The sequence below is a fragment of the Cnephaeus nilssonii genome (assembly GCF_951640355.1).
Source record: "Cnephaeus nilssonii genome assembly, chromosome: 2".
Lineage (NCBI taxonomy): Eukaryota > Metazoa > Chordata > Mammalia > Chiroptera > Vespertilionidae > Cnephaeus > Cnephaeus nilssonii.
The window spans coordinates 11,962,079-11,990,056 of record NC_137073.1 but is presented as its reverse complement, the minus strand read 5'-3'; the positions used below and the strand labels follow the sequence as shown (position 1 = coordinate 11,990,056).

General features: G+C 57.8%; 1 protein-coding gene across 6 annotated transcripts in view; it reads right to left on the bottom strand.

The window, feature by feature from the left end:
* GSG1L (GSG1 like) overlaps positions 1–27,978 on the bottom strand; it is a gene marked incomplete at its 5' end in the record, with an annotated part of 186,886 nt that overhangs the window by 22,067 nt on the left and 136,841 nt on the right. For 3 of the 6 annotated variants that reach the window (XM_079759444.1, XM_079759446.1, XM_079759445.1), the window contains 2 exons: positions 4,668–4,835; positions 16,906–17,017. In XM_079759444.1, coding sequence (XP_079615570.1) covers positions 4,668–4,835; positions 16,906–17,017 — 280 coding nt within the window. Of the gene's footprint in view, positions 1–1,786; positions 1,845–4,627; positions 4,836–16,905; positions 17,018–27,978 lie in introns of all 6 variants that reach the window. The other 3 variants (XM_079759443.1, XM_079759442.1, XM_079759447.1) reach the window with 3 other exon arrangements.

Genomic DNA, 27,978 nt, shown 5'->3' with positions numbered 1-27,978 from the left:
GCGAGATCCAGGGGGTGCTGTGCAGCAGGGACCGGGCCGTGGTGGGGCCGGCAGGGGCAGCGCCTGAGGGTCAGTGAGGAGCGGGACCTCTGTGCGGAGCTGTGGGAGGTCACTGCACTGTTTAAAGCAGGAAGATGGGGGTGCAGGTACCTGGTCATTCTGCTTGGGGGGAGGACAGATGGGGGTGCAGTGGGTGTGGGATTAATTACGGGGAGCTCGGTGCAGGAGGGAGGGAGGGAGACGGGGCGTGGGCAGCTGTAGAGAAGTGCCTTGGAGTGGGGTGAGCTGGACACTGCGCCAGCACGTGCAGACGTCTGGCTGGCACAAGCCGGGCACCGAGAGAGACGCTGCGATAGGACTGGGATGCGGCACCATCGTGGGTCCTGGTCACGCTGATTTCCGGTGCCTTTGAGAACCCAAAGTGGAAACGCCAGGGAGGCGGCTGGACATGGAGCCGGGTCTGGAGGGGAGAGTGGGAGCCCGGCACAGGTGTGGCCGCGAGGCTGATGCCAGGTGAGGAGAGAGGAGGCCCAGCCCTGGGCGGGGCCTTGCCCTGTGACGGCGGAGGAGGGGCAGGGGGAGGGGTGCAGGGAGGGGCGCAGGGAGGGGCAGTGGGAGCTCTTCTGGGGAGTGGGGCGGAGGCCAGAGAGGCCCTGCTGTGAGTGGCAGGCGAGGGAGGGGAAACTGAGGCCCAGCTAGGTGCATTTAACTGAGGCCCAGTAAACCACAGTTAGTTCCAGCCCTGGTCTATTTCCTCCGTCTCCCACAGGACCGAGCGCACATCGGTAAGGCGCCGGCAGCAGGGGCACCGTAAACGCTGTGCGTCATTCATGATGTCATTGTCATGGACAGGGAGTGACTCACTGAGCCCCTGTGGTTCTAGGTGGACAGAACGGACACCGAGGAGGACAAGCTCTCCGGTGTGCACACGGGAGGAGGAGCCACCAACAAGGCCGTAGATGAATGAACAAGCCGGCCCACAGAGGTGCGTGCTGCGGAGCAGGCCAAGTGACCCAGGTGCTCGGAGCAGAGAGCAGGAGCTGCCCTCTCGGCCGGCGGCTCCCCGCCGGCTGCGGCTTTGCCATGGGAGGTGGGAGGTGCCTCATGGCTGAATCCCTCGGAGTCAATCCCATCGTCTCATGTTCTCCCACACATCGTTAAAGCAGGCCGAGCTTAAAGCCTTCGAGAAAGCCCCGATCTGCAAATATTCACCTTCCATTCAGCATCTTCCTAGGATGCCCTCCTTGGGGCAACACATAGGGTGACACTGGGAGAGTTTAGTTCCAGAAGTTTCTTCTAGCCAGAGAGGCTGCTCAGTCATGGGGACAGAGTGCACCCCAACCCCACGTGTGCACACTGGCCCTCGGCACACACACGTGCACACACACACATGCACCGTCTTCCACACTCCAACACGCTCCAGAGCCCTGAATGCCTCTCAGGATCTCCCCAACTGCTCCTCGGACCCCAACAGGCTCGCTCCGGCACAGAAACCCCAGCAGACCCAGGTGGGGCGGCAGCGTTCGGGCAGGACGCTGGAGAGGCCCGGGTGAAGTGGGGCCACTCCTGCCTCTCCTCTGACAGGACCAGCGGGGGCTGCTGGGAGACCTCGCACCCCCTCCCGGGCCTATATCCTCCCGTGCCCTCCGCCCTCATGGCTGCCTTGCACCTTGCCTGCCCTCACGCTGTGAGCCTCAGTGACTCCCCTCAGTGCTGGGCAGAGATCCTGATCAGCCCCGAGCGACCACACATCACTGTGACCTGGTTCAAATCCAAGCTCTGGCACGTTCCAGCTGTGTGACCTTGGGCAAGTCACTACACCTCTCTGTGCCTTGATTTTGCAACTATAAAATGGGGATACAGGGATACCTACTACCTCCCAGAGGTGTCGCGGGATGAACATCTAAAGCACTTAGAGGAGTGAGTGCCAGCTGTGCTTATGAATATGATTTATTAACGTCCTAATATCTAAAGCGCCATCTCCATCTCACCCCGAGGTAACCATTCCCGAGCTTCCTACTTTGCATCCGTAGCAGAAGGGACGGGAACTGACACGCACAGAGCTCTCTCCGGGTGCCCGCCTCTGTGCCCAGCACGTCCCTGGCTTGTCAGATTCGAGCCTTCCCAGGATGCCAAGCGCTCTCCCACTGTGGGTCAGAGGAAACGGCCCCAAGTCCCACAGCAGCAAAGCAACAGAAATGGGAAAGGAAGGTCAGCGGCCTCCACCCCCCCCCCCCCCGGCCCCCCAGCACCCCACACAGCACCCCTGTCCCTCAAGGAGAAAATGTGGGCAAGCGGGACCGTGGCTCTCCTCCCTGTGTCCCCGCTGCGGTTTGGGGGATGCTGGCCACGCAGAGTTCCAGCCCCGCTTCTGGGCCACCCGCAGACCTTGCAGAGGTCTGTCCGTGTGCTCTGAGCTCTTGGCAGGGAAGGTGCGCGCGCGCGCAAACACACACACACACACACACACACACACACACACACACACACACACAAAGAGAGGAAATTAGAACAGCCAGCTAAGCTGAAAGGCTCCCCCCAGAGAAGGAGGGAAGTAAAGTCCGATGAACCTCTGCACAACGTTCGCTCTATGAGCGAGGGAGGTGGTATTCTGCACATGCACTGGAAGCAGCCATCGCCCGCGTCGCTGGGACCATTCGAACGGGGGCACCAGCAAGCGGAGCTTCTGGGTACTAAGCGTCCTGCTTTCTGCATCACAAAACAAGGCTGCCCACGATGTCCCAGGCTCTCCAGAGCCGAGGGGACAGCTGCTGCCGGGCTAATGGGGCGGGTTTAGACATCGGGCCGCTCATGTGGCCTCTATAAACGTTTCCGGGGTGCCTGCCCTGGGTCCCATCTTTGTCATCCAGTGCCCCCTTCCTAGTGGACATGCTTCGGCCACAGCTGTGGGCGAGGCAGGCCCATGTGCCCGGTCGGCCTGACCTCCCAGGCCACAGCTGACTGGCCTGGATCTGAACACCTGACCGGGGACTTGGTGTGGGGGTGCTGGGTGCTAAATCGGCTCAACGATGGAGGGGCTTGAGCTGAAAGCGCATGAGGCAGTCAGGGCTGAGGTCTCCAAAGAGAAGAATTCCGTCGATCCCACACACACAAAATTTGATGAGCGCCTCCTAGGTACCTGGCCCAGCTCTAGGTGCTCAGAATACAGTGACAAAACAGCAAGCCCTGTCTCACGGAGCTCAGCCTGCAAACTATCAAACAGATAGCAAATAGAATAACGTTAGATTGTATCGGTGCTATCGAAAAATAGCAATGGGCTGAAGAGTGACTAAAACCAACTGACTAAGGAAGCCTCACTGCGCAGAGGCCTGAGTGAGCCAGCCAGGTGAGTATTCCAGGCAGGGACACAGCAGGTGCAAAGGCCCTGAGGTAGGGTTGAGCTTGCAGTGCTCAAGGAACAGAGAGGAGGCCGTGTGGCAGGGAGACAAGGGCATCTGTAAGTCAGACAGAGGTTGCTGTGTGGCCCCACCACGTGACTCCTTGGATTGAAAGCCTTCCATGGGCCCAGCAGAGTCCACCTCCTCAACACTGCCCAGCCCCACAGCCTCCGTCCCCCTTTTCCTCCTCAGACTCAGTCCTGGGGGCCTTTCGCTTCCCTGCCACTGAAGGCATTAGTGCTTGTCCAATCACTCCCCAGAAACCGACTCTGCAATAAGAATTTGGGTAAAATAGCTTATTTAGGAGGTGGTCCCAGGAAATACACTAACTGTCCACCCACCCATCATCCACCCACGCATGCATCCATCCATCCATCATCCATCCAATCATCCATTATCCATGCATCTATTCATCCATGCATCCATCCATCATCCATCCATCCATCCATCCATCTATCCATCCATCATCCATCCATCATCCACCCACACACGCATCCATCCATCATCCACCCACACATGCATCCACCCATTCATCATCCACCCACGCATGCATTTATCCAATCATCCATTATCCATGCATCTATCCATCCATGCATCCATCCAATCATCCATGCATCTATCCATCCATCATCCATCCATCCATCATCCATCCATCATCCACCCACACACCATCCACCCATCCATCATCCATCATCCATGCATCTATCCATCCATCATCCATGTGCCCATCCATCCACCATCCATCCATCCACCATCCATTCATGCATACATGCATCCATCCATCTGACCAACCATCCACCCATCCACCCCCCATTTATTGTCACCTCCCCTATTCCCAGCGGACACCGAGGACTCAGGTGATCAGGTTTGGTTCTGGCCTCAAGGAGCCCTCCCCCAGCAGCCGTCACCAACCCCCCTGCTGGGTCCTCTTCTCATGCAGTGCTGCGACCGAGTCCAGGATGGAGACCTTGGTCCCGCCGCTGTGTGCGCCCACCTTGGTTCTATGAAGCCTGGAGCCAAAGGCAAACGCCCCAACTTGATCCCCTTCCCGCTCGCTCAGGCTCTGATCGCCTAAGCTCAAGGCAGTCACACGGCCCATACACATGAAGACGCCCCAGAGGGTCTGACATCTGGAGTCCAAACTGCGCCTCACCCAACCTGCCCTTCCACCGCCCCCCGCACTTCGGGGGGACCACTCAGTCCAGTTCTGCCGGGAGCCCTGCGGCCACGAGGCCAGGCCCTGGGCCGGAGGTGCCCGCGTGCACTGACCTCTCCCGGAAGTACTTGATGGCCTCGGGCTCTGTGAAGGTCGGCTCCTCCCGGTAGCCCTGCTCAAACACCTTGCGCTTGTGGCGGAACTCGATGACCGTCTTGGTGTAGGAGTTGAGCGTGGTCACGGAGGCGGCCATGCAGCAGGTGAAGGAGCCCCACGCCAGGCTGCGGGAGACAGGAGAGAGGTGCCCGTGAACCCCCACCCCCAGGCGCCGCTCCCCTGCTCGCTGCCTCTCCGGGGCCAGACCTAAGCAGGTGCCGCCTGCGGAGAACAAGACGTGGTCCTGCCCCCTCGAGGGCTGGGGTGGGAGCAGCATTATCTGCACCTGGTGACGCAGACCTGGCCGAGCTCATCCCTCAGAGGCAAGATGCAGGGGCCGACACAGGGCGGGGACCACAGACTCAGACAGCGACGCTCGTGCTGGGTCTGAGCTGGGTCTGAGCCAGCGCTGACGAGGAAGGGTTTGTGGAGGGGGTTGGGACGCTGGAGCAAGGGAATGCGAGGAGATGAGTTGAAGTTGATGAGGACAGATGGGAGCAGAAAGCCTGAAAGCCTGCCCCTGTGAGAGCCAAATGACCTGTGTTCCTGTGTGACCTTGGGCAAGAGGCTTCCTCTCGGCCTCACGGTCCTCGCATCCGTTTCAATGGGCATCACGGTGGCCACACCTCACGGCGTGGTTGCAAAGATGAAAGCAGGTGGCCCGGGAGGGCCTCTTAGAACAGAGCTGCACGCAGCCTGTGTCCCAGAAAGGCTGGCTAACAGGACTACCATCGCGATTAGCACCATTTTCCCTGCCCGCTTCTATCTGACTCCCAGCTCTCCCTCCGAGATTAAATTATACTGACCTAACGCTCCACGCGCCCCCCCTGCACACTGGGGACTTGGCTGCGCCCACCTGGTGTGTGTGCTGAGCAGCCAGAGCTGGAGGATCCGCCCCCCCACCCCCACGTCTGGGAAGAAGTGTGGGGGGGCCGAGCCAGCTGCCGCCTTCTCCGACCCAGCGCCCATTCTAGAAATGCCTCCCGCCTGAGTCCTCTGACCAGACCGCAGTGACATTTATAACGGGGTTCCGGCCTTGCCGTCGTCACACCGGGTCTGGTTTCCGGTCACTGTCCCGGTCTCTGCCTTGATGACCGGTTTCCTCCAAATCACGGGCTCTGTCTTGTTGCTGCCAACCCTGCTCTGTCCCTGAGCCTCTAGCCTCTCCTGCTGCCAACCCACAGGGCCTCCCACCGTCCACTCATTCCTCAGAGTGAGTGCGGCCGCCTCCCACGCCCACTGCTCCCCTCTTGTCAGCCTCAGAGCGCCCAGAGGAAAGCATGGAGCCATGTGAGGATTCGGCCTTTCTCCCAGGACCCACAGTCATCATCTGCCCCTTACTGCCAAACCCACTGAAGGGCTCCCCTGTCCTTTCATGATAAGGAGCTAATGGAGATCTCCCAGGAGCTCCGACGATCTGTGACAGACAGCTGTGGGCGCCAGCCTGGCCCCTCTCAGCACCGCCCAGCCCACCACGGGTCCAGCAGCTGATCCACCCCCAGGTCACAGATGATTGGGTAGGGGCTGGACGTCTGACCAAAGCTGTTTGATCAGATAATCCTTCCTCAAGATTCCAGTTCAAGCTGGGATGTCTGAACTAGAGGGATGGAAAGTCAGAACCTAAGGATGGCCCGGCCCATGTGGCTCAGTAGTTGAGCGCTGACCTATGAACCAGGAGGTCATGGTTCGATTCTGGGAGGGCACATGCCCAGGTTACGGGCTTGGTCCCCAGTGCAGGCCGTGCAGGAGGCAGCCAATCAATGATTCTCTCTCATCATTGATGCTTCTATCTCTCTTTCCTCTCTGAAATCAATAAAAATATATTTAAAAAAAAGAAAAGACCCCGAGGATGGAGAAAGAAGAAGCAGGCTTTTTCCTTTGGGATCCCAAAGGTATACACATGTTGGTTTAGCCCGACCCCCATCCACTCTGTTAAGGGACCACTCCCCGCTCCTCTCGGGCCACGTGGTTTGTGTGGGGCTGGCCTCACCCCCAGCCGTTAGGAGTGAGCACATGACGGAGGCCTGGCCAATGAGAGTGCCGCTTCCCTTTGGCCACAGTAATTGGCTCAGGATGGGCATATGACTCACCCCTAGGACTTTAAAAATAAAGATCTTTATCCCCCATTGACCCCTCCACCAGCCCGCCACCACCACCCCAGGCATTCACTGCACTGTTGTCTGTCCGCGGCCCCCCAGGACTGCTGCTGAGGTACCAGGAAACAGGGCTCAGCTTTACCCCGAGCTCCTGGGGACTGTCCCAGCACCCAGACCCTGAGAATGAAGAAAGGAGAAAGCACCAGATCCCCGAGCTAAGCAGTACCCCGGGCTTTCCAGGTGTGCGGACCCAAGTTCCTTTTTCGGATTTTTTTTCCTTAAGGAATTGGGTTTCTGTCAGTGGCAACCAAAGTTCTTCTACAATTACTTCCTATAAATCCACTTTTTGCATATGTTCGTTTGAAGGCGAATGTCTGGGCCGTAGGACCAGGGATCTTACCTATCACGGGGTCCAGTTCCCCACGCGGACGCCCAGCGGGAGGAGGAGACCACGCCCTGCATTTCCTCACAGCCCTCCCCACCCTGTCCTTCTCTGGTGGTTTCCCCCCTCTGACTTATTATTCCAGGTTTTTACATTACACCTTTAATGTCATGGTAATTAGAGGCTCACACGCTGCTGTGAGAAATGATGCGGAGGGACCCATGGACCCTCTCCCCAGTTTCCCCAGCGGCGACATCTTGCAAACCCCGTGCGGTGTGCGCCAGGGTTCCCGCAGGCACCAGGACAGCCAGGTGCATTGCATAGCCACACCCACTTTCCTCCCAACCTCTGGCGACCACTGATCAGTTCTTCCTCCCTATAATTGTATCATTTCATGATAATGGAATCGGCTCACACAGTGTGTGTGGAATACAGAATAATCCCCTGGGGAGTCATGCAAGTTGTGTGTTTAACATCATGTTCCTTTCTATGCACGAGTTTCTCCACATCCGCACCAGCATTTGGTGGTGTCATTATTGTTCAAATTTTTATTTATGTATTTATTTATTTATTTTCCAATATGTTCTTTTTTTTATTTTTTTTGTTTTTGAGAGCGAGAGGTGACCTTTCAGTGCACGGGACGGTGCTCAGCCCACGGAGCCACCCCAGCCAGGCCTGTCGTGTTTTCCACCTGAGCTGCTCTGCGGGGAGTGTGTTGGCATCTCCCCGTGGCTCTCACCGCAGGGCCCTCCCGGCTAATGGTGTTGAGCATCTTTTCATTTGCTGACTTGCCGTTTGTGAATCGTCTCTGGCAAAATGTCTGCTCCTATTTTCTGACCCCTTTGTCATTGTTGTTGTTTTCTGTTGGGTTCTGAGCGTGTTTATACAGCCTGCAGACCAGTCCTCCGTCAGATTTGTGGTTTACAAATATTTTCTTTCCGTTTGTAGCTTGTATCTTCAACCCCTTACCAAGGTCCTTCACGGGGCAAAAGGGTTTAATGATGATGAAATCCAATTATCAATTTTTTTCAATGCTTTTGATGTCAAGTCTAAGAACTCTTTGCCTAGATCCCAAAGATTTTTTTCCTATTTTTTTCTAAAAATTTTATAAGTTTATATTTTTAATTTAAGTCTGTGATGCATCTTGAGTTAAATTTTATACAGGATATGAAGTGTAGATCAAGAATGATTTTTTTTTATTTTTTTTTATTTTTTTTTTTTTGCCTATGAATGTCTAATAGCTCCAGTACCATTTGTTGAAAGGCTATTCCCACCTCTACTGAATGAATTTGCATCTTTGTCAAAAACCAGTTGGGCATATTTGTGTGGGTCTGTTTCTGGATTCTTCGTTCTGTCCCATTGATCTGGGTGTCTGTCTCCCCACCAACACCACACAGTCTGATTACTGTAGCTATACAATAAATTTTGAAATTGGGTACACTGATTCCTCCCACTTTTTCTTCTTTTTCAAAATTTGTTTAGCTATTTTAGTTTGCCATTCGTTTGTTGTTGTTGTTAATCCTCCCCCGAGAATATTTTTCCATTGATTTTTAGAGGGAGTGAAAGGGAGGGGGAAAGACACAGAGAGAGAAACATCGATGTGAGAGAGACAAATCAATTGGTTGCCTCCCGCATGCATCCTGACTGGGGCTGGGGATCGAGCCTGCAACCGAGGTACGTGCTCTTGACTGGAATTGAACCTGGGACCCTTTAGTTGCAGGCCAAGGCTCTATCCAGTGAGCCAAACCAGGTAGGAAATTTTGCCATTGTTAATAAATTTTATCATAATCTTGTCTATATCTATAAGAAATTATACTGACATATTAATAGGAATTGCATTAAACCTGTATACGAACTTGTGGGGAATTGACATCTTTATCATAAACATGGTATATTTCTACATTTATTTAGATCATCTTTCATTGGCATTTTGTAGTTTTCAGCCTCCAAATCCTGAAGATGTTTTGTTAGATTTATTACTATGTATTTCACTTGTTTCAGTGTAAATGGTATTGTATATTTAGCTTTGTCCAACTGTTCATTGCTACCTTACAGAATACTAGAAGCCTGGTGCACGAATTTGTGCACTGGTGGGAGCCATGGGGGGGGGGGCGGGCTGGCTGGGGCAAGGAGCCACAGGCATTCTGGTTGTTCTGCCATTCGGTCTATTTGCATATTACCCTTTTATTATATAGGATTATTACATAGGATAATAGATTTTCATAGTTTAATCTTGTATCCTGAGATAGTACTGAATTCATTTATTAGGTCTAGGCATTTTTTAAAAATATATTTTTATTGATTTCAGAAAGGAAGGGAGAAGAAGAGAGAGAGATAGAAATATCAATGATGAGAGAGAATCATTGATCAGCTGCCTCCTGCACACCCCACACTGGGGATGGAGCCTGCAACCCGGGCATGTGCCCTGACCAGGAATCTAACCATGACCTCCTGGTTCATAGGTCGATGCTCAACCACTGAGCCCTGCTGGCTGGGCTAGGCATTTTTTTTACATGTAGGTTTCTTAGATTTGTCTGCATAGACAACCATGTTAACTGCAAATAAATAGTTTACTTCTTCCTTTCCAATCTGCCTGTTATTTACTTTTCATGTCTTATTGCACAAGCAAGAGCCTCCAGCAGTACTTGGAGTATGAGTGATGTTCCCAATCTTAGATAGAAAGCATTGATCTTCACCATTGAGTATGATGTTAGCTGTAGGTCTTTATCAAATTTTAAAAGTTCCCCTTTATTAAATTTTTTAAATAATATTTTTTTGTTTTTTATTGATTTCAGAGAGGAATGGCGAAAGAGCGAGAAAAACATCAATGCTGAGAGAGAATCATTGATAGGTTGCCTCCTGCACGCCCCCCACCCCACGCTCCCTGAGGATTGAGCCTGCAACATGGGCATGTGTCCTGACTGGGAATAGAACTGGTAACCTCTTGGTTCATAGGTCAACTCTCAACCACTGAGCCACATCAGCCAGGTGAAAGTTCCCTTCTATTCAGAAAACTCAAGAGGAAAGTAAAATTTTTCTTTCTTCTTTCCTGCTGTTCCAAGATTGCTTCTTTTAAAAGAATTTTTTTTTTTTTCCTGTTTAGAGAACTTCCTTGCTGGCAACACATTTTTTTTTATTTTATTTTTATTTTTTATTTTTTTAGTTTTCCTTTACCTGAGAATGTCTTGATTTCCCCTTCCCTTTCCTGGAGGATATTTTTGCTAGAAACAGAATGCTGAATTGACTGCTCTTTTCATTCAGCACTTGAAACATGCGGTGCCACTTCCTTCTAGCCTCCATTGTTTCTGATGCAAAACCCACCCTCACTCCCTCACTTAGATTAGTCTTCTCTATGGTTAAGGTACTGTTTCTCCCTTGCTGTTTTCAATATTTTGTTTTCTTTGGCTTTAGTCTTTAAGTTGGACTATGACGCATGGATTTCTTTGGGTTTATCCTGTTTGGAGATTCACTCCACTTCTTAACTCTGTACCTTTTAAAATTTGGGGGACGTGTTCAGCCATTATTCCTTTGAGTGCTTTTGTCCCCCTCTCTTCTTCTAGAACTCCGAGGCTAGGTCTTTTGTGATAGTCCCAGGGTCCTTGAGGCGCTTTTCACTGACCCAGGTGGGAAGATTTTTTTTTTTTATTACTGCTGGGCAGGATGGAGCTCTGGCCCCTTAGGCCTCTGCAGACCCCACCAGCCTCATTGCTCTCTCCAGTGGCCTCTGCTGGCACCACGGGAGGGGGTGGCCTCGTCACCACTGGGCAGTGCGAAAACCTGCGGGGCCAGAACACCTGCTGGTGTTTGCAGCTTGCACTTCTGAGCTGGTGCCGTCGGGCATGTGGGTGGGTGGCCTGGTGTTTTGAGCCAAGAGCAGAGTGGACACTGTGGGAAGGAGAGGGGAGGGGGGGAGGGGGTGGCTGTCAGCCACTCTATCCTCTGGGAGCCGAGGGCAGGCCGGGGACGCTCGGGGAGCAGACTCAGAGACACCTGGGTGCCATGCAGCCCATCCCAGCCCTGCTCAGCGGGAAGACTGACTGAGCACTGATTAACCAGCCCTAGTTCACCTGCAGCCGGACGGGCGCCGGCCACTGCACAGAGCACCGGTGTCCAGCCACCCTGAGTGGCCAGGCTGATGGGATCAGGAGCTGATGACCGCAGGTCTGGAGCCTGGCTAGTCCACCCACGGCCAGCAGGGCCCTCATGGGCAGCCACATCTTTCCTAACCCACCCTGGTCTTAGAGGAAAGGAGGCCAGGGTCACCCGCCTCAGGGGAGATGAGGAAGAGCCAGAGCTTCCTGCTGACCATACAACCACTTAGTGGTGACACAAGCAAACACCCTCTCCAATGGCTCTTTGGGGCCAAGGATCTTCTAAGGTCACAGCAGCAAACACCTCCCATCACCACCCCCTCCAGGGGATCAATATGAAATGCCAGCTAAGCCTGGCAGAGAGACCGGGGCGGCCTGGGCCCCCAGGAGTAAGGGCTAGTGTCATGCTTTCCTGAGCTCCTGGAGACTGGGAAGTGGGGTGGTGGTGGGGGGCAGGACGGAGAGGTAGCAGTGAAGCCACTGCACTCCACACAGATGGGGCTCCAAAAGCAAACGGAGAGGCACCACCCTCCCGGGACCTGGCCCAACGTGCTACTCTCATGCTGTGTGACCTGGCCAGATTGCTTGGCCTCTCTGTGCTTCTAGCTCATCTATGCCACCATGTCCCACCCTCAGTCTGCAGCACGAATGCTCAGGGTCTCACTGTGTGTGCTGGGGTGAGAGGGCCCTTTCCCATCGATCTCCATGTTGATCAAGTGCAGAACAGAAGCACAAAGTGACGAGTTGTCTGCTCTTGCGCCATCACCAGGAAACTGACATGCTGCCATTCCAAGTAGGGGTCACGGACGCAAATTCCCACCGGGTCAGGTGGATGACTCAGTGAGGAAAGTGTCAGTGTCAGGCACTAGGGAGTGGTGGGGACTGGGGTGAACCGGAGGGCCGATGCCCCGTTTGAATGGGGCAGCCACGGCTGCAGCTGCCTGCTGCCCGGTGGCAACGCCAGTTAGGCATGGACGTAGCTTCTAATGCTCAAGGGAAGCCAGAGGCCTGAATTTCTATGTAAAAGGTTTACCTTTTTAGATGTTAAAGACAAATGAGAACATTTAAATAACCCTGTGGCAGGCCAAGCAGGGCACTGGCAGGCAGGGTTCAGCCCTGGGCTGTCTGTAGTTTGCAGCCTCTGAGGCCAGTGGTGTGACTCGGGCCTTTGCCTTTTCGGAGTCTGTGCCCTGGTCCAGCCAGTGGGCCTGGTACCTCCTCCGTGGGCATCAACGGCGGGACTGTCCAGCTCAGGCTTGGAAAGCGTCTCCCACTGGGCCTGGCACAGAGCCCGTGGCACCAAGCTTAGATTTATCCTGCTCCCAGGGGGTGGGGAGGGGGCTTGCCTTGGCATGGTCACAGGGAGACCTGGAGAGCGCGGAGACTCAGAGCTGCCAGGAGCCGGCGGGAAGGAGGCTGGAGGGCCGGGGGCTCAGGGCGGGGATGGGGTCCCAAGCTCAGGCAGGGCCAAAGGAGGCGGTGGGGGAGTGAGGGGAGACAGCAGCCAGGGCTGGGTCCTAACCAAACACTGACGTTCTGGGAGCTAGGTGAGCAGCGAGTCCGGTGGGGGTGGGGGTGGATCCTGGGGAGCCAGGCAGGGGGGCTGCTTGCCATGGGATGCCATGCTCCTGGGCATGTGTCACAGGCCTCTCCACAAGCAAGAGTGGCGTTACCGACGGCCCAATGTCACTCCCCCGTGTGTCATCGCTGCCCCTCGTCGAGCACACACTGCGCACAGCACTGGAGGAGCTTGGCCCCACGGTGTTCACAGCAGCCCCCCCCCCCCCCCCCCCCGGAACCTGCACTGCCATGACCCCTCCTCCAGGGAGGAAGAGCTGAGGCTCCGAAGGGCTGTTGCCTGTCTTAATGCCACGTTCCCCGGCACGTTCCCCGTGCTGTGTGCCCACGGGCGTGACTTCCCGGAGTCCTGGTGGTAGCTTGTCTCTAGCGAAGGCCATGAGCCGCCTCTCCGGGGCTGGGGTTCTGTGCAGCCCCTGCTCCTTGAATCCGGCCCCGTCACTTGCTTGTGAGCCAGAGAATGCACACAAGGGACCTGTGACTGCCGGAGCAAGGCTATAAGGTAAACCTGTAGCTTCCGCTTGGATCTCTGGGAGCACTTGCTCCCCGCAGGGGCCCAGACACCGTGCTGGGCAGCCGCTCCACGGACAGCCCCCCGCGCCCGCCGCACCACCTGCCAGCGCTGCCGGGGGCCATCTGGATGCCCGGACCGCCCACCTCCGTCTGAGGCGTCCCGGGAGGCCCCACGCCAGGCCCCCGGCTGAGCGCAGTGAACCACGGAACCGTGAGAGATCATCATGAATCACATGTGTGACAGGTTATGCAGCCGCAGAGCACACAGCACTGCTCACAGGGCTCCACGCGGTGCACAGGCCGCCCCGTCTCAGCTGCGGGCACTGAGGCTCGGGAGGGGCGTGGCTTGGCCAGGGTCCACAGCAGGCCAAGGTCAGAGGCAGGATCTGCTTTAGAGGCCACCCCTCAGCCAGCCTGCCCCCGCCCCCTCACCCAGCACTGCACAGCGGCGTGAGTGAGGCCTAGCTAACTGGGTTCGGTCAGACTCCTCACCTGCACCTCCACCTTCCTGAGCAGCGTCCCTGCCGGAAGCTGGCGCCCGCGGTCTGCTCTTCCCGCTGGGCCCGGGACAGAGGCCGGTGCTGTCTTGCCTTGGGGCTGGTCTCCTCGCGGCCGCCTGGGGCTCTGGGGCCAGAATTGTGACAAATGGCCTCACACACATTAAACTAGAGAGATGATACCGCAAGGCCCTGCAAGGCCCCAGGTGCGAGGCATGAAAGCGGGGCTGGTCCATCTTGTGGGCCCCGGTGACAAGGGGAAGTGGGTCAGCCCTCAGAGGGGCTACACACTGGCCCGTCTTAAATAAGTCATGGGAATTCACTGCCCCTGGGGGTGGGGGGGAGGCAGCCCTTGGGGAGCAGAGGAGCCGGGCAGGAGACTCAGCTTGGGGGGGGGGGAGGGGAAGGTGCCTATGGCTGACTCCAGCAGGCTCGTGTCTGGGTGCCGAGTGCCAGGGTGGAGAGCCAGGGGCTTCGGGGAAGGGGCCGGTGGGAGGAGGCGGTTCAGAATCCTGGGCCAGTGACCTAACCCTCTGAGCCTCAGCTTCCACGTATGCCGACGGGGTTATTGTCCGTGTTACATTTCAGATCAATAGCGGTAACATCAGAAGAGCATCGGCCCGTCAAACAGTGCGCTCGGCGCACAGCGGTGTCTATCCCATCATCTCACCAGCCGCACACGGGGCTGAAAGCAGGGCTCTGGAGCCCCCCGCCTGGGCCCGCCCCAGGGCTGCCAATCACAGGGGGTCCCTGCCTCAGTCACTCCACCAGGTGCCACTCCCAGCACGGCTGGGATGACACCTGTGCTCACTGCACGGAGTCAACACCCACAAATGTCCTCTCCCCTCCTGTCTCCTCTCGCGGGGGTGACTGCCTCCCAAGGTCAAGGTCTAAGGAGGAGCTGCTGGTGGGAAAGGAGGGATGGGTAAAGGCAGTCAGAGCTTCAGCTGGTTCTCCTTAAAGGGGATCAGGGATGGTGTCGAGGGCCAGGGTCCCTTTAAGGGGGCAGAGCCATGCAGGGGGAGGGGGTGTAGCAGGAGTCCCCAGGGTCTGCACTGGGGTCTGCTCAGTCATCACTCTTCCTGACAGCCGACCACCTTTCCCCGGGGTGCGCGCTCACCGCCGTCTGCCGTTCCCCATCCCGGCTCCCTGTCCATCCCTCCTCTGCCAGCACCTGACCAAATCCTCCCGAGTGACCCCTTCTCTGTGTTCCCACCATGGTGTGTGGTTACCTCCCCCCGCCCCCCCCGCCACCGCCCCCCCTCCCCCCGCAAGGAGAGTCCACATCATTGCACTCGTCTCAATGCCGGTGCAATGCTGTCCTGGCACTGCTGTCCCCTCCCCGCCCTCACACACCCCCCGCCAGGAGAGTGGCTGGCCCCGTGGTGCTCAGTGAGTACTTGTTGAAGGACCGAGTGGATAATGGCCTCAGCCACCAGAGGCAGACCTGACCCCTGTGCACTGGGCAACTGCAGTCAAGGTCTCTGCAGCACACACTCCTTCTGATAACAGCCCTCCTACCCCCCCACCCCCCCCACCCCACCCCAGGTTTCCTCTGGGGGACCGCCCCTCCTCCTCTCTCTGTCCAAGGGTTTGGGTGGGGCCAGTACCATGTGACCCAGGCCAGACCAATGAGAGCCGTCCAGTCTCCTCAGGGTCTAAGTCATTGGTTGAAGGATGGTCACATGACTTAAGCTAAGCCAGCGAAGGCATAACCGGGGTCTGGGCTGGAAAGGGTGTGAAGACGGCCCCTCTCTGCTGCTGTTGCTGCATTTGTAGGATGAACGCCTAGAACTGAGCGTGGTGACGCTTTTTGCCATCACTCGGGGAAAAGCTTGTGAATGAAACCAACACGAAGGGAATGGAGGCAGAGAAGAGGGGGAGGGTGACAGTTCCTAAGGAATCGGCTGATCACCTGGACCCAGCCACGCCTGAAGCAGGCGTTTTGGTAGCTCACCTAGCATCCATGCCACCCGCTCGCCATTCGAGAGTCTGACTCCTTCCCAGCTCCAGAGACGGGCCTGGTAAGCTGAGCCATAAGCTCGTGACACCCCCTGTCATGGTGGTGGATCAGGAGAGGAAGTGGCCTGAGCTGGGCTCATGGAAGGGAGGCTAGGGACTGTAGTGGACTTTGGGGAAAGGGAGGCCCCACTGTCCCTGTATGTGAAGGAGGAGCTTTCTCCCCCCTCCTCCCCCAGGGGAGCCTGGCCAGGGGTGGAGTCGGCATGTGGGGGGCAATGCTCCGTGCCCACAGAGGGGAGACTCAGCCCTGGCGTCAGCGACGCTGGTCAAACGTGACCTCAAGTGCACACACAGCTGCACTCCCCATGTCCAGGAGCCCGTGCGTCCTTATCGCCTAGACGAGTGTGGGCGGGCTTTCTCTTGTGACAAGCCATGCCCCTCGCTGATCCCCAAGGACCGTTCAGTTACATGAACTAACACAAACCCTTGTTTACTTAACTAGGGACAAGCAAAGGCATCCTGGCTGGTTCTGCCTCTCACACACCATGCTCTGCGGTTCGGAGCCCCTCACTGGGGTCCCGCACCCATCGGACCCCCCAGCACCCTCGTGGCTCGCCCACCTCAGCTTCCACCTCCACCTCCACAGCCTCCAAGACAGGGGCTGGCAAACTTCCTCTGTGAAGGGCCGGACAGTAAATATTTCAGGCTTTGTGGGCCGTTCAACCTCTGTCCCCGTAGCGGGAAAGCAGCCGTAGACTACATATAAATGACGGGCGTGGCTGTGTCCCAATAAAACTTTATTTATGGACACTATACATTTGCATTTCACGTAATTTTCACATTTCACAAAATATTCTTTTTCTTTTGATTTATTTCCAAGAATTTAAAAGTGTAAAAACCATTCTTAGCTTGAGGCTGGTTAAAATGATAGTGGGCCCGATCCGGTCCACGCACCAGCGTTCGCCCATCCTTTGGACTCCGGGCTCACCCCCCTTCCCTCTGTCCCCGACCTGGGCTGAGCTGCTGAAGTCCCAGCATGCCTCGGGCCTCTTGTGTCTGAGGTCAAAGCCACTTACCAGAAGGACCACCCGTAGTCCCAGGAATGGGGCCTCCAGTCTTCAGGGCCGAGGCTCACGGTGACCTGGAACACCTGCGTGTACATCATGTGGGCGACCATTCCCAGGAGGCCTGCGGGGGAGCAGAGCAGGAGTCAGGAAGCAAGGTGGGGCTCTGTGCACCCCACGGGCCCGCCAGTGCTGGGGAGAGCATGGACCCCCCACCCCGCCCCCCGGGGAAGGACGGTCGCAGTAAACCATCTGTAGTCCATGCAACAGACAGGATTAGTGTCCAAGATTTTTGCTTCCAGTTTTTTCTCTGTAAGCAATGCTGCAATGAGCACCTTCTACCTGAACACGGGAGGCCAAAGGGCTGGCGTTTGAGCCAGAGGGCAAAGGGCAGCCTGGAGAAGTGTAAGCCGAGGAGACAGTCAGATCTGTGTGCGGTGGGCCAGCTTTTCCTCTAAAGAACCAGATGAGGAAATGTTTTAGGCTCTGCGAGCCCCCTGGTCCTGTTGTAGCTACGCGCCTCTACCGTTGTAGTGTAAAGGAGCGTGGACAGCGTGGGACGCAGGCGTGGGCGCGTCAGCTCCGGCTGTACTTTGCTGAGAGGTGGTCATTTGGGAGAAGGAGCCTAGAGTGTTTTTTCAAACCTCAGGTCTTAACGCAATAGACTGGTGGGTCAGGAAATGAACTTCCTGGGACCAGCACTGCCAAGAACAGAACAGAATGGAACAGAAATATCCACTCCCAGCAAACGTAGCAGGAGTAAGTATGGTCTTGTATGTGTGTTGTGTGTGTGCGTGGTGTGTGTGTGTAGTGGTTGGAACATGACATGTTTTTCTGCGGCTCATGGGCAAGTCTTTGAGCCCACGGGCTGGGAGAGCTTCGGTTTGAGGGCACCTCACTCCTCTGAGCCTCAGCGCTTTCCGCTCGGGGACGAGGACTGTGACAGCCAAGCCGGGGGGGGGGGGGGGGGAAACCGAGGAGCCTCCGTGCCTGGTGCCCACTGGACATGCGCATACGGCTGCCAGGTTATGATAAACCCGGGGCGCCCGTGTGGATGCGAGACGGGAGCCCTGGCGGTGCCACGCTGCCCAGCTGACTGCACGGGCCTGGCTTGCAGAGGGAGCGAGCGGCACTGAGAGGGAAGGGGTCGAGGCGAGAGGAGGGAGGCAGGGATGCGTGGGCACTGACTGTGGCCAAGCACCCGGTCCGACTTGCACCTCCGTTCTTGCCTCTTTTAATCTTCACAACAACACTTGGAGGTGCAGGGCCCTGATCACGGAGCTTCCGGCAGAGGCTCCGGCACACCTGTGTCTCCTCCCAGCCCCCTGGCCAGGCCTGACGGGCAGGGGGCCTCAGAGGTGACACAGGTGGTGCCTGTGCTCTGGGCTGTGTCAGCCTCACGTGGACACGGCCCCTGCTCTCTGACCTCAGGTGAGGGCTGCCCTCCGGGGCTGCTGGGGGCACTGAGGCAGGGCATCCAGGGGGAGGTGACACACAGGTGCTGAATCCCATCAGGAGCCCCAGAGGCTCGGCGCCCCCCAGGCTCTCTGTGGCAGGCCTGAGGACACCGAGACCCCATCCTGAGCCGGCCCCGCATCGGCCTTGGCTCTGTGGGAAGTGAGGGATGAGCGGGGAGAGCCTATAGATAGCTCTGTTTATTTACTTGGCACCGTTTTTGGCGAACTTGCATGGGACGCCTTGATAATGAGGAGCCATATTTAATGTGTTCCATCAGCTGAGGGCATTGAAGCTGCCTCCAGGTTTTTGCTCTAAAAGCAATGCGGCAATGAGCTCCTCCTACAAGGCTCATGCACACCCTCGAGGGCCAACGCGTGAGATGACAAAACGCTGGCAATTTTGCCCACTGCGTGGTGAAACACGGGACCCCGACATCGCTTTACGTTTCACATTTCCCTCATCATTAGTGAGCTTGGGCATCCTCACATGCTTATTAACCATTTCTGTTTCTTCTTCTATGGACACGCCTGTCTGTATCCCGGGTCAGCTTTCTCTTTGGAAAATTCTTTTTCGTCACCACTTGGTAGGAATTCTTTATAGGTCTTGGATACTAATCCCGTCTGCTGCCTGGACTACAGGTAGTTTCCGGCTTGTCTTTTCCCACGCACAGAGGCCTCTTTGGTTATGAATAGACTCTATTTTTAGAGCAGCTTTAGGTTTGCAGAGAAATTGAGCAGATAGTAGAGAGTTCCCATATGCCCCCTCTCCCCGCCTCACAGTTAGTGGGGTTCATGTGTTACCATTCATGAGCCAGTATTGAGGCATTATTTTTTTAAATATATTTTTATTGATTTCAGAGAGGAAGGGAGAGGAAGAGAGGGAATCATTGATTGGCTGCCTCCTGCACGTTGGACCGAGCCCACAACCCAGGCATGTGCCCTTGACCGGAATCGAACCTGGGACCCTTTGGTCCACAGGCCGATGCTCTCTATCCACTGAGCCACACCAGCCAGGGCTTTAGTAGATTTACTAACTAAATCTACGGTGTACATTTGCCTCACTGTTTGTGCTGCACGTGCTGTGAGTTTTGACACTTGGATGGGGACAGGGACCCCCAGCCCTGTGCCCAATAGGCTCCCGGCCCTACAATCCCCATGCTCCACCCTCCTCCGTCCCTCCCTCCTCCCAGCCCGGGCGGCCACTGATCTTCTCTTTGTCTCCGTAGTGTTGCCTCTTCCGGAACATGGGGTTGTTGGGGTCACAGAGGAGGTCGCCCTCTCAGACTGGCTTCTTCCACGTAGCAGTGTGCATTCCCGGTGCCTCCGTGTCTCCCGTGGCCTGAGGGCTCACGGCTGTTGGGTGTTGAATAACGCTCCCCCGCTGGATGCACCATCTACCATCACCTGCTGAAGGGCATCCTCGTTGCTTCCAGTTGGGGTGATTGTGAATAAAGCTGCTCTGGCCACACATTTTGGTATTTGATGTAGTCAGACCCATCCCTTTCCCTTTTTGGGCTGCACTTCCTGTGTCCGACTTAAGAAAACCAGCACCACACAGAGTCTCCTATCATTTTCTAACGTACTTACAGCTGTTGGTTTAATTCCTCTGCAATTTATCTTAGTGACTGGTGCGGTAAGGATCTAACCTAACTCTCTTAAATGAATAACTAATTGCTTTGAGCCCTTACAGAATATACCGACCTTTCCCCACTGATTTTATTTTATAAATGCATTTTATTGATTTCAGAGATGAAGTGAGGGAGAGAGATAGAAACATCAATGGTGAGAGAGAATCATCGATTGGCTGCCTCCTGCAGCCCCACGCTGAGGATCGAGCCCGCAACCCGGACATGTGCCCTGACCAGGAATCAAACCGTGACCTCCAGGTTCACAGGTCAGCACTCAACCACTGAGCCACGTCAGCCGGGCTCTCCACTGATTTAAAACGACACTTCCACACCATATTCCAAGCCCCACATCTACACCAGTCTTTCCTGTCTCAGCATCTGTTCCCTGGCTCGCTCCTGTTCCCATGTCAGCACCGCACTGTTTTAATGATGTAACTTACGGCCCAGTCTGTCGCCGCCCAGGGCTCACTCCCTCTGCAACTGCCCCTCCCTAGGGCTTTGCCCCGAGGTCGGACCTTGACCCCTTCCTGAGCCCCCACCAGTCCTTCCTGAGGGCTGGACCTGGCTCTCCAAACCTCGGTGGTTGCAGCTTCTTCGGTTTCTTCCTCACTGAGCCAGCCCAGATGCTCTTTGAGTAATTTGATCTCCCAGTGCCTTTGTTTTCTCATCTATAAAATGGGGACAGTAGCAGACACTGGCCACTTCAATGAGCATCCACTAACGAACAGAAACAGTCCTGGGGACACCCCCTCCTTAGAGCAGGACAGGGGGGACAGCACAGCATTTTACTGCAAGAACTCTCAGCTGGACCCCGGCGCTGGACCAGCCTGCTGGCAGAGTAATTAATTTTCTGAATTGTTGGTATAGAAAGGCATTGATTTCTCAATTGGATCCATTTATTCCCAAATCTGAAAGGCCATGCGTTAAGAAAATCCAATCAATGAAATTGCAATTGGTGAGCTTCTCGAGTTGCATTTGGAAGACTCCGCTTGGGAGGGCCGCCTCCCGCCCGTGCTCTCTGGGAGCTCACACCCCGACCACCCACATGTGTCACCGGCCCTCCGCAGAGAGGACCCTTCCCGGCTCCTCTGGATTAAGCAACGGCGTTCTGATGAGTGACGGGACCTCCTCCCTTAGGGGCGACTGGATGAGTGAGGCTCTCCTGCCGAGGCTCCCCGGGGTCCCCCACCAGGAGTCACAGCTGTAAACCCTCCTCCTGGGGCTTCGGGACTCGCCCCTCCCAGCCTGTAGGTGAGGGGACCCTGGGGAACGCGGGGACTGGGGGATGCTGGCCAGGGCTCAGACCTGGGCTGCACCCGGTGTCACCCAGAACCCAGAGCTGGAGGAACTGCGGCACCCCCGGCCCTGCCCTCACTGGCTACCCCAGGAAGAGAGGCTGGGGTGGGGCTAGAAGTAAGAGAACGTCAGGAGGGTCAGGGGTGAGCCCGGAGGAAAGCAGGGGGGAAGCGAAGTGAGAGAGAGCGTCTAGTGTCCCACTCTGTCATCACCAGCTATAGACCTCCCCTTTCTGTGCCTCAGTTTCCTCAGCTCTAATATGGGGTTCATGATAGCACCTACCTCCTAGACTGGTATGCGGCTTATACTTGAAAAGCACTTAGAACAGTGCTTGACATAATAAACCCCACAGAAGTGTTTCTTGAATGAATGGATGGATGAATGAATGCGTGAATGCATGCATGCCTGAGGCTCACTGTGTAGACCTGCCAGACCAGTGGTCGGCAAACCGCGGCTTGCGAGCCACATGCGGCTCTTTGGCCCCTTGAGTGTGGCTTGGCGTTAGAACCACTTCTTCAAAATAGACTCGCCCAGGCCGAAAACCGACTTCTGCGCATGGGCCACGAAGTTTCAATTGCACTGTATGTGCACACCCACACGTGGTATTTTGTGGAAGAGCCACACTCAAGGGGCCAAAGGGCCGCATGTGGCTCGCGAGCCGCGGTTTGCCGACCACGGTGCTAGACTAGGTCTGGTTTGCTCGCCACTGAACCCCCGGCACCTGGCGCAGGGCCCGGCTCGCCGTGCCGTTCACCTGTGTTTGTTGACTGGATGGCTGGTTGCAGCGGGCCGGTGTTGAAGGTCTAGGCTGGGATATGGGGCTGAGTTAGGACGGGGCCAAATTCGAAAGCTTTAGAGAGCAAATGTCAGTCATCATTCCTGTATGTGCTTGTCATTCCCATCCCAGATACTATTCCGAGGGAGGAGGGGACACTGGGAGGACAGCCGTGTCCCGCTGTCACGGCCTCCCGTTCTAGGGGAGAGAGGCAGACTGAGCCATAATCTCTCAGGAACATTCCAGGCAGTGGGCAGGGCAAAGTAGCAGGCAGCTCCAGGCCGCTGCGGAAGGGAGGTCAGGGAGGCCTTCTGGGAGGGGACACTGAAGCAGAGGCGGGGTGGGTGGCTGGAGGAGCCACAGGAGTATGGGGAGGGGCAGGACACAGCCTGCTGTCGGGGGAAGGGAGAGAAGGCCCCGCAGAGTGAGAAAGGGGCGGTGGACACGCAGGGCCGGGCGCCCAGGACGCCCTGGACCACAGCGAGGAGTCTGGCTGCAACTCTACGCGCGGTGGGAACCAGGCGGGGTGTAAGCCAGGGTCCAATCTCAGATCACGCTGGTTAGCTGTGAAGGGGGAGGAGGGGCGGGGCCAGGAGGGGGCTCCTGGAGAGGGTGCTCCGCCCAGCTGCTCTTGCTGAGACTGGACTCCCTGGCGGCTCTGGGGCCGGCTGTGAAGGTGGGCCCGCAGGACCTGCCCAGGGGCCGGACGTGGCCACCGGAGTCTAGGGACCTTCAAGGGCTGTGTGTGAGCTGTGGGCAGATGATGATGTCGTTCACTAAGATGAAGAAAATGTCTGAGTGGTAGAACGCCCTTTGGGCTGTATTTGTGTGGAATGCCTTTTATATCCAAGAAGAGAGACAAGCAAGCAGGAGGGTGGCGGGTGTGAGTGGTGGGGAGGGTGCGGGTGTGGGTGGTGGGGAGGGTGGCGGGTGTGGGTGGTGGGGAGGGTGGCAGGTGTGGGTGGTGGTGGGGGTGGCGGGTGTGGGTGGTGGGGAGGGTGGCGGGTGTGGGTGGTGGGGAGGGTGGCAGGTGTGGGTGGTGGGGGGGGTGGCGGGTGTGGGTGGTGGGGAGGGTGGCGGGTGTGGGTGGTGGGGAGGGTGGCAGGTGTGGGTGGTGGTGGGGGTGGCGGGTGTGGGTGGTGGGGAGGGTGGCAGGTGTGGGTGGTGGTGGGGGTGGCAGGTGTGGGTGGTGGTGGGGGTGGCGGGTGTGGGTGGTGGGGAGGGTGGTGGGTGTGGGTGGTGGGGAGGGTGGCAGGTGTGGGTGGTGGTGGGGGTGGCGGGTGTGGGTGGTGGGGAGGGTGCGGGTGTGGGTTGTGGGGAGGGTGCGGGTTTGGGTGGTGGGGAGGGTGGGAGGTGTGGGTGGTGGGGAGGGTGCGGGTGTGGGTGGTGTGGAGGGTGCGGGTGTGGGTGGTGGGGAGGGTGCAGGTGTGGGTGGTGGGGAGTGTGTGGGTGGGTGCAGTGGGGAGGGTCTGAGGATGGGGGTAGGTGTGAAGTCGCCTTTGCAGGGAGTGGAGAGGCACAGACAGGCAGAAGGCACGTGCGGGCAGTGTGCACCTGTGAGCTGTGCGATGGCAGTGAGGCTGGGAGGGGAGGGGCTGAGCGGCCAGAGAGCAGCCAGCCGGGCAGAGCGGGGCCTGAGTCTGGAGGACACTCCCTGGGGAGGGGCTGGCTGGTCCTGGCCCAGTGACCCCCCCAGGAAGGTGCCCCCTGGGTAGGAGTTGAAGCAAAGACACCCCACTGAGTTCAGGCCCCTCTGGCACAGGCCCGCCTCTCTTTAGCGCAGTTTGGACGGATTATGCTAATGCCACGCTCCATTTAATTGAGGTGTGGGGCGGTGGCTGATTAATTAACTTATAACAGAGTTATTTTAAAATGCTGCCTAAGCCATTACTCAGAACACAGAGTACACTCTCATCTACACACATATTCTCGGGCGCGCGGCAGAGTCTGGATTTGCCAACATCCCACGCACGTGGTGTCAGGACAGGACACGGGGGCCGGCCAGGACCCGGAGGGAGCTGGGAGCAGAGGCGATGGGCGGGTGGCAGCGTGGCCGACACCAGCTGGTCACCCACGCACTGAGCACCAGCTGTGTGTCAGGCCTCCTCACGGTGGGGGGGGGGGCGTGGGAGTGGGGGGCGGTGCACGGCAGCCAGTGGCCTGGCCTGGAATGGAATGGGGGGCTGGAGCAGACACCTGGGGCTGCTGAGGGCTGGGCTGGGCCTTGGGCAGGACGTGGGTGTGCGAGGAGCTGCGCTGGAGGCGTAAACAAGGCACAGCAGGGAAGTTCTGACGCCTCTGGGGGAGTTTGGACTTTATCCCCAGGGCACCGGGCAGGATTGCGTAATTGTAAGAGGGGGCGGAAGGCTGCCTGCCCGTGGGGAGTGAGCGTGGTGGGAGCAGGGAGGCGGGAGGGGCAGTCAGCCCTGGGAGCCAGCCCACGAGGCCCAGAGGAAGAGGCGGGTGGGCAGGTGCAGGGTGGGGAGCACGGGACCCCTGGCACCGCTGAGAGGGGGGGATTCCCAGCAAACCCGTGGGCACTGGGAAGCCCTGGCTCAGGAATGGAGGGACTGGGGGGACTGGGGGGCCCGGCCAGTTACCGTTGGCCCTGAAATCCCAAAGGCTGAGTTCATGACACCCATCGGCTGAGGCAGACGGAAAAGTAAACCCCTTTATCTGCGAACATCTAAAATCCCCAGACACCGGTGCCAGCGGAGACCAGGGCTGCCCGCCCCTCGTGCCTGGCCTCGGGGAGCCCACGTGGCAGGCCCGCCCGCTTAGCGCCCTCCCGGGAGGCCGAGCTGCCGGTTAGCTCGCCCAGATCTATTTTTAAAGCACAGGCTATTTTTAGACACTCTCTCGAGATCCCGCAGCCTCTCTGAGTAGCATATTTCAGGGTTTAAAAAGTCCCTCCTTACACATAACCTAAATCTTTCCAGCTCCAATTTAAGCTAATTTCTTGCCGTGCCCTCTGAGGAAAGGGTGAGCGGTTGGCATCTTCTCAAGAGGAGGCTTTCGGGAGCTGAGCAATTACCGAGCCGCCCTCCACTCGTCAGCTTGGCAGCGCTGTCCCCTCCCGCCCCGTCCTCCGAGGTCTCGGTCAGGCCGCTTGGTCACCAGCCTCAGTCTTGTTCGGATTCTGCCCGTTTCTCTATTTGCCTTTTGCAGTGAAGTGGCCCAAGTCAGAGGTGGCATTTAATGGGAGACCTCCTCGTTTCCAGTAATAGGTCAGCTACACCTCCTCACAGCCCCGCCTGTCTCCCCGGCACCTCCACCCAGCGCTGAGACACTGCATGGGCACCAGGGCGGGGGGGGGGGGGGGTGGGAGTGGGGCTGGAAGACGTCAGGGGCCAGCGCCCAGTTCCCGGTGACCCCTGGGTAGCCCGGGGCAATCCTATATAATAAAAGGCTAATATGCAAATAGACCGAACTGTGGAACTACTGGTCGCTATGATGCACACTGACCACCAGGAGGCAGACGCTCAATGCAGGAGTGCCCCCTGGTGGTCAGTGCTCTCCCACAGGGGGAGCGCCACTCAGCCAGAAGCCCTGAGCCGGGCTCGGGGCTGGCAGGTGCAGCAGCGGTGGCGGCAGCACTAAGGGCTAAGGATGTCCGACTGCCAGCTTAGGCCCGCTCCCTGGGGGTGTGGGTCTAAGCCATCAGTCAGACATCTCCCAAGAGCTCCCGGACTGCGAGAGGGTGCAGGCCGGGCTGAGGGACCTCCCCACCCCCCCCCCGACTGCACGAATTTTGTGCACTGGGCCTCTAGTTGGTGGAATGATTGTTTATATTAATGGGCATGTGTCCCCCCGCCCCCACCCTCAGGTTCCCTGGGACCCTCCCTCACTTGGGTGCCTAGGTCTGACCTCCGTGGCCTCGGGGCGCAGCTGTGACAGAGCTGACAGGAGCCAGTCCTTGGGGATCTGACGAGCCGCCTGCAGGTGCTCCATGGGGAGGCCAAGCACACTGCCTTCCCTGCCCTCAGCCTGGGCACCAGTAGGTGGCTGCCCACGGGTGGCGGCGTGAGGGGAGGAGGAGAGGGTGGGGGTCCCAGGAAGAAGGAATCCAGCTGCAGAGACTTGAGCGGGGCAGCCCCAAGGGCCCAGCCTCATCACAAGCCTCCCCAGGAGCAAGGGAGTGAAGTCGCCCCGCAGCTTCCCTGTCCAGTCCGAGCGGACAGCGGACATCCTGCGATCAGGCAGCCCGTGCTCTGTTCAGGAAGAGCATGTCCCCTGGGTCCCCGCCTGACTCCCCTGCGGCCCTTCACAGGCCCAGCGCCCACTGTGACGGCCTCGGAGGCTGTGCGCCCGCATGGAGGGCGGCCCGCTCACCTATGGGGGGTGGGGGAGTGGGTGCAGCAGGCTGGGGACGCGCTCAGAGGCCCAGGGCAGAGGGGCGGGGCCCGCACATGCACACACTCCCCAAGCCCAGCCCTGGCCTCTCCCCGCCTTTCCCCACATCTCCCCCCGGCGTTCACCAGCATGGGCATGCCGCCCGGACATCCAGCCTAGCCGCGGGCTTGGTCTGCCTCCCGGGGAACGCCCTAACCCTGGGCATGAGCGGCCCTGTCTGCCCCGCGGCACCTTCCCAGCCTGCCCCAGCCTCAGGTCCTGGGCTCCACGGAGCGCCCTGAGCCTGGAGACAGGGTCCGGGAGGTGCCAGCGACAGCAGATTGCAGAGCCGAGGAGACGCCGAGGGAGCGGCTCTCGCCAGCCGCCCCCCACCTCCCCCCGCCCCCCCCCCCCCGGGCCTGCTCAGCTCTCACAGGCCCCACCGGACACCATGGCCTGAGAGTGAGGGGACCAGGTCATTTACCCGAAACCAGCGCACGTATGAGAGTGAAAGGGGCCCAATGAAAGATTCCCCGGGGCAACAGGAGCACAGGCCCCAATAGCGATGGCAGAAAAAGCAAGTGAGGGAACGAGCCCAAATCTCCCCAGGGACCCCTCCGCACCCCGCCAGGGACCCTACCGCACCCCGCCAGGGACCCTGCCGCACCCCGCAGCGCGTTTCACAGGCGAGAAGTGTGCTGCGGAGAGGTGGGTGCCTGGCAGACCTTGCAGGCAGGAGCAGCACCCCTCTTTTCTGCACACCTCTCATGCATTCGGTGTCACTGCCAGCACCTGCTACGAGCCAGGCACTGTGCTCAGGGCGGGAGGGAGAGACCCACGTGGCCCTTGCCTCCTGACCCTCCAGCGGGAGACGGAACAAGCAGGAAACAACCTCAAGGGCCAGGGGCTTAGGAGATGGGACGTACAGGAGCCACAGGGACCCACACCGGGAGCCCTCAGGTCAGGGGTCAGGGGTCAGGGAAGGCGTCCCTGGGGTGGGACCTTTCGAGGGAGCCTGAAGGGTGCGGAGTGGCTGACGATGTCAGCGCTGCGGACACGGGGCACCGCCCTCTGGGCGCTCACGCTTCCTTGAGGCCAGGAGTCTCAACCTCAGCACCGACATCTGGGCCAGACAGCCCTGCTGCGGGCGCCTGTGCACTGCGGGGTGTGCAGAAGGCTCCCTGCCACCCCCACCCCCCGCCCCCCACCCCCGCCCCCCGCCCGCTTTAGATGCAGGGCACTGCCCTCCCCTCCCCGAGTCAGACAACCAAAGTGTCTCCAGGCAGCACCAAAGGTCCTGGGGGGGGCGGGGGGGGGAGGGAACAGAGAGGGCAGAACCTCCCCTGCCGAGACCACTTTTTCACGGTGGCGAAGGGTTTATTTTTACAGCTCCCTTCTAGGCATTGCGAGGGATGCTGGCTTGTCATTTCTGGTAGTGATCTGAAGTTTCCTTTCTGAATAAATTTAAGTTTCCAAAAAAAAAGTGAGTTATTTAGAGGAAAATGCTAAGTAAATAGCAGCACATGGACTTGGCTGCAGTCTGGAGGGAGAAGCACGTGAGCGAAGTGTGGGGAATGCTGAGTCAGGGAGAGCGGGT